Source organism: Vollenhovia emeryi, unplaced genomic scaffold, assembly GCF_000949405.1.
Source record: "Vollenhovia emeryi isolate VEMERY1.0 unplaced genomic scaffold, V.emery_V1.0 DF939458.1, whole genome shotgun sequence".
NCBI lineage: Eukaryota > Metazoa > Arthropoda > Insecta > Hymenoptera > Formicidae > Vollenhovia > Vollenhovia emeryi.
Window position 1 is genome coordinate 1 of NW_011966908.1, and position 5,678 is coordinate 5,678.

Genomic DNA, 5,678 nt, shown 5'->3' on the forward strand with positions numbered 1-5,678 from the left:
TTAGGGATTTCTATTATTTATATTATATTATACAATTTAAAGTTTATTTGCAGACTTTATTAGAGTATTAATAGGACTGCTAAAGTTTAGAAAATTCTTTACTTCATTATACTGTCAACAATGGCATCGTCAGAGAGGGAAAGAATAACAATTCTCATGATGCGGGGATTTGGTGATAGAGAAAGATCATACGGTGATGTTGTTAATTTATTCAACGATACGGATAAAAATTCAAGAACGGATAAAAAATTATCGTAGACATCTACGATAATTCGACAAACATGTTTCAGACAAAAGTTACTTTTCTTCAACGTAGCATTATTATGCAATAAAACATGGGGATTTCCCTTGAAGAAAACGATTTAACAAATTTTTGCCGAATGCAGCGCCATCTATCAGGAATCGAAAAAAAGGTTTAAACAAAATTTACGTGTTTTTGGACGTAGAATTCGAATCTGCAATAAAAAGTAGGGGTTCTCATTTAAGATTTTAAAGTTGTCCCCCGCCCCACCCACAGGGATGGGGGTGGGGGGGTCAATTTTGGTATCATTCGATAGCTCTTTCAAAAATAGGAAATACGTATTTTTCCGTTTTCCGATCCACCGACAATTTCTCGGGATATTCAACCGTTCCGGGACTTTTAGACCACCCTGTATATTTATTAAATTAATGTCATTTATTTATTTCTTTATTTAATTTATTTAAATTTATTTATTTACTTTATTTATTTAAAGTAATTAATTAATTAATTATATTTATTATATTTATTTTATTTTGTATTTAGAAATTATCCCACATTATTCATTAGTATAACCAAGACAAGCGGGCGAAAGATCTGATCCGACAGCGAGTTAACACGAATCAACTGAATAATCATGTTATTTGTTATGGATTTGCCGCGGCATATAAATTTATGTTACACATTGTATACACAAATTTGACAGCACCATGATCACTCACCGCGCATGAGCGAGGACAGTGATTCGCATCCTGTATTTTTTTGCGCGTTCGTAAACTTATAAAAAAAAAGTGTCGCAATCTCAGTGCTCCCGACTGTACATACATATAAACATTCGTATACAGAGTGTCAAATTCGTTTGTGACCATTCAAAAAATAATGGTAGATTGGATCAAGCTGAGAAGAAAAGTTATATACCATTTTGCAAAATTCGTAATAATTATCGTGTAATTAAGAAAAACGTCTGAGCGTCTGAGCGGATAAGCGCACGGAGGAGCGGAAGGCCGGATTCGGCAGACATGTCAACAAATACACCATTTTGCATGTCTGCCGAGCCCGGCCTTCCCCTCCTCCGTGCACTTATTGGCTCAGACGTTTTTCTTAATTATACGATAATTATTACGGATTTTGTAAAATGGTATATAACTTTTCTTCTCAGTTTGACCCAATCTACTATAATCTTTGGAATGGTCAAAAACGAATCCAACACCCTGTATATGAATATATGCTACATATTAATATTGCTATGTAATGCGTAACAAAAATTATATTTTTCGCAATATTTCGGGATTCCGGTATTTTTTCCTCACATTTTTGAGGTAACGTGGCGCTCGCTTGTAACGCGAGCGCCACGTTACCTCAAAAATTGTTCACGCTTGTAACGCGAGCGCTACGTTACGCGAAAAATGTGAGAAGGAAATTTCCCTCTCCACTGGCCTGGTTGACGACGACGATAACGACGATGTTTCTTAAAAATTAAACGAGAATTTAGAGCCGCGGACTTTGTATTGCATTATCTCCACTCGTGGGACACGTGGGACAAAAATACAAACACTTTTATTGTGCAAATCGAACCCAAGCTATCGATTGAGACCACTCAGAAGTTCGCTGGATCAACCGTTGTTGAGATCCGAAAATCTGAGAACCTGTCAACTCGCGTACTCGCATAAGCTACACGGTCGGTCTCACGCGCGCGTTCTAGCTACGCTTATACTTGGTGCGAGACACTACCGTGTCTCGTGATACCTTAGTATAATTGATGTTTTTCGGTTTTAAGAAGCACAATTCATCTAGAACTATACATTTTGTAAAATTTGATGAGATGTAGTAAGAAAACTTCTGTAGGACAAAATGGAAATTTGGCTGTTTTGTAGTTTTAATTTACCTAAATCGATATTTTTGCTTTAACAACCGAAACTATTTGTCTTCATGACTCATAAAGAAGTATTAAAAAGAAAGGCAACACTTTTAATAATTTGTGAGTGTCCATGAAATAATATACCGGCTTCACACGCACGCACGCACGCACATACACGCGCGCGCACACAAACGCACATTTGTATTAATCGTAATTTTTAATATTCAAAATAAATGTTAATAATTAATGTAGTGTGTAAATTTTATTATTAATTGATTAATATAATATTAAAATAATCTTATGTAATTTAGAAAAAAATATGTTAATACAGAGCTCTATCTATGTATACCTAATGAATAAAATTACGAAACGTAATGCACGAAAAACAGAATAACACTAACAAACAGCCTAGGTGAAATGGAGCGCGACTGTAACTACGCTTGCGTAGATAACTGACAAAATAGAATAATTCCAAGAAACGCTTTGTTTCAAGTCTATAGAATGATACATAGAATAAAAGCATAATTTACATAATTGCTAGCACCGGTAACTTTTTTCTTCATGCTACGAATATTGCTTTCATTTTGGTGCTATTTTTATCACCTAATTTAGCTATTACATTGAACTAAAATTTGCAATATTTCATGATATCTGAAACTATAGAGAAAAGAACTCCCAAAAGGAAAAATAGTATCTAATAAAAGATACTGTTGAATGCTACTGAAGTAAAAGACACTAAAGAACTTTGAATACGCGTATGCAACAAAAAGGAATGGAGTTTCTTGGATATCACTACTATAAACTATATCGAGTCTTTTTATTGTCACTTGGTCTTTGGCCGTATGGTGATTCATTCTTTAAACGAATTTATGCTGTTTTCTGTATCTTTACGATTCTGTTTTTGATAATTGCTCAGGTATAATTTACAAATTATTCATACTAGATATTATAGATGCAGATGGAAGGTTAACCCATAATTATCACTGACGGGGTATAAACGTACCCCACTGCACACAATTATGCAAATGTTTCTTGCGTTGCACGTAGTTGCACCTCCATGTATTATCAGTGCCGATCCGTATCTCACAATAGGAAGATGCGCGCCGCGGACAAGTGTTTATAAGTGTTTGTAAAGAGATATCGTTTGTCTGGAATATATTTATACTCCGCGAATGACTGTGATTTTTTCTTCTGTTGTTTTTAATTAGAATTTACTATTAGAGAAGTTGATTAAAAGATTGATAGAAATATTATTTAATTGTGCTCTAGATTACTGTTATTTAGAAAAAAATATCCTCAATTTAATATGGTTGAAAAGTAGAAAAAACTTTATTGTTAGAGCCCTGCAAACCTAATTTTCGATTATATTTGTAACATGTGATAATCTTTCGGCTTTAGAAGCCGATTATTTTTTCATTATATTGTTTCATTATATATACACACATCATAAAAATTATTACATCAAACCAAAAAGCACAAACTTTTTAAATTTTTTTATTTAAAATTTATATCACAATTTGGTATACAAAAACTACCTCGCAGGTGTAGTTGAGAGATTTTATAATTGTAATTGAGGATTAATACTCAATATTTTATTAAATTACAAATTTAACAAAAATTATTGTATAATAGTACGTCACCTTTAGACTCATATTTATAATTTATTTGCTTGACTTTATTTTATTTTTTTAAATTATAATACTTTCGCGATAATATTTTTACAAAGTATTAGTTATACATAAAAAGCTTAATTTTTGAATGCCGCGTGCAATGTAAAAATTCTATTAGCTAGTTTGAAATTTAACCTATTGTTGAAAATACATACATATATTGTAATGCTCGTTATATATATGCAATAATTTATTTTCATACATTCGCTTATTATATTAGTGTTGAAAAAATAAAAAGACCTGATTATATAACTTGCACATAGCATATTCCAATAAAAGTATATGTACTATACAATCTATGTTTCAATAAAATAATTTTAATGTTAAAAAAATTCATTTTGTACTTTTTATTATTCGAAAATTTTTTATCTAATTAAAAACATTTTTTTAATTATGACGAAAGAATTTTTAATTTTGTATAAAACATGCACTTTATATTTTTGACTGGTAAAAGGGGCAACTGTTTTGCTAGCCTGACAATTATGTACACGATATGTACATATGTATCTAAAATTTATGATTTCAGTTATTGAAACTATTTACAACGGAATTAAATCTCGAATTTGTGTTAACTGATCTGTCGTTCGCTATTCCTTCCATAGTTTATTTTTTAAAATATAGTACTTTTTATATACATTCTCAAAAGGTAAGATGTTACACAAAATTAATTCACCGATTCATCCAAGAATTTTTGTAAATAAACTTAAACCATGAAACAGATTAAAGCATTAATGGAACATATTAGAATTGACTGGAATGCGTTACAAGACGAAGAAGAAGTCGAGATAATACGGAAATATGCCAAGACTGCAAGAAGATACATGTACACATTTGCAGGTATAATATTAAACTAAAAAAATCAAATTATACGAAATAGAATGACTATCGTGTAAGTTTTTATAGACTGAGCCTTCAGGTACTTTATGATTTCAGGTTTAGCTTATCCCGGCACTGTTGCTTATGTTTCAATGCCGTTTTTACCAGACATTCTTGACATTGTGGCACCATTAAATGAATCACGCATGCGAAATCTTCCGTTTCTAGTGGAATACTTTCTTGATGAACAAAAATATTTTTATCTCATATTATTGCATATGATTGCAACGATTATTATCGGAATTGTAACAGTTGTAGCTACAGAGACTTTGACTTTTGCACTCATTTATCATATTTGCGGCATGTTCGAAATAGTTAGGTAAGATATGTTGTGCAGATTGAAGATTTAAGTATTAATTAATAAGAATAATTTTAATACAAGATGTTTAAAAAGTTCTTTGTCAATAAGATATTTTAAAAATGAGACATTTTGGAGAAAAATATTAAATACGAAGGTTGTTAGATTTCAAGCATAGCATTAGGAGGCCATATTAGTTAGATTACCTTGTGGTTTCTAAATAGAAAGCTATATTTTTGTAATATAGTATTATAGTACATGGTCTGTCCTTAAAGTAGTCGGACTGAGTCAATTACAAAATATTTATTGACAGAAATAATACATGCGCTCAATATTCTTCAAAGTAGGACCCTTCTGCATCCACACACCGCTGGCAGCGGGATTTCCAGCCCTCTTACGCTTCCTGGAAGGCGGCAGCCGGAATGCTGTTGAGCTCCCTCGTCACGGCCTGTTGTAACGCTTCCATCGAGCCGTGATGGTGTCCTTTCAGGGCGGTTTTGAGGCGGAGGAAGAGGAAAAAGTCTGGTGGTGGAACGACGGGACTGTAGGGTGGCTGAGACAGGGTTGTGATGTTGTGTTGGGCCAGGTACGTCGCCACGCGGAAGGCTGTGTGGCTCGGCGCATTGTCGTGATGGAGCCGCCAGGAGTTGGCGATGGCTGGGCGGACGCGGATGATGCGTTTTCGATTCAAAAAGAGTGAACCACAGGGAATTTGTGCCATAGGGACAAACCCTTAAT

At 33.2% G+C, this 5,678-nt stretch overlaps 1 protein-coding gene across 1 annotated transcript; it reads left to right on the forward strand.

The window, feature by feature from the left end:
* Positions 1-4,476: 4,476 nt before the first annotated feature.
* On the forward strand, positions 4,477-5,372 carry LOC105557549. The gene is made up of 3 exons (XM_012004806.1): positions 4,477-4,603; positions 4,700-4,961; positions 5,288-5,372. Exons 1-3 carry the CDS (start codon positions 4,477-4,479, stop codon positions 5,370-5,372), a joined length of 474 nt encoding a protein of 157 aa, XP_011860196.1.
* Positions 5,373-5,678: the final 306 nt, after the last annotated feature.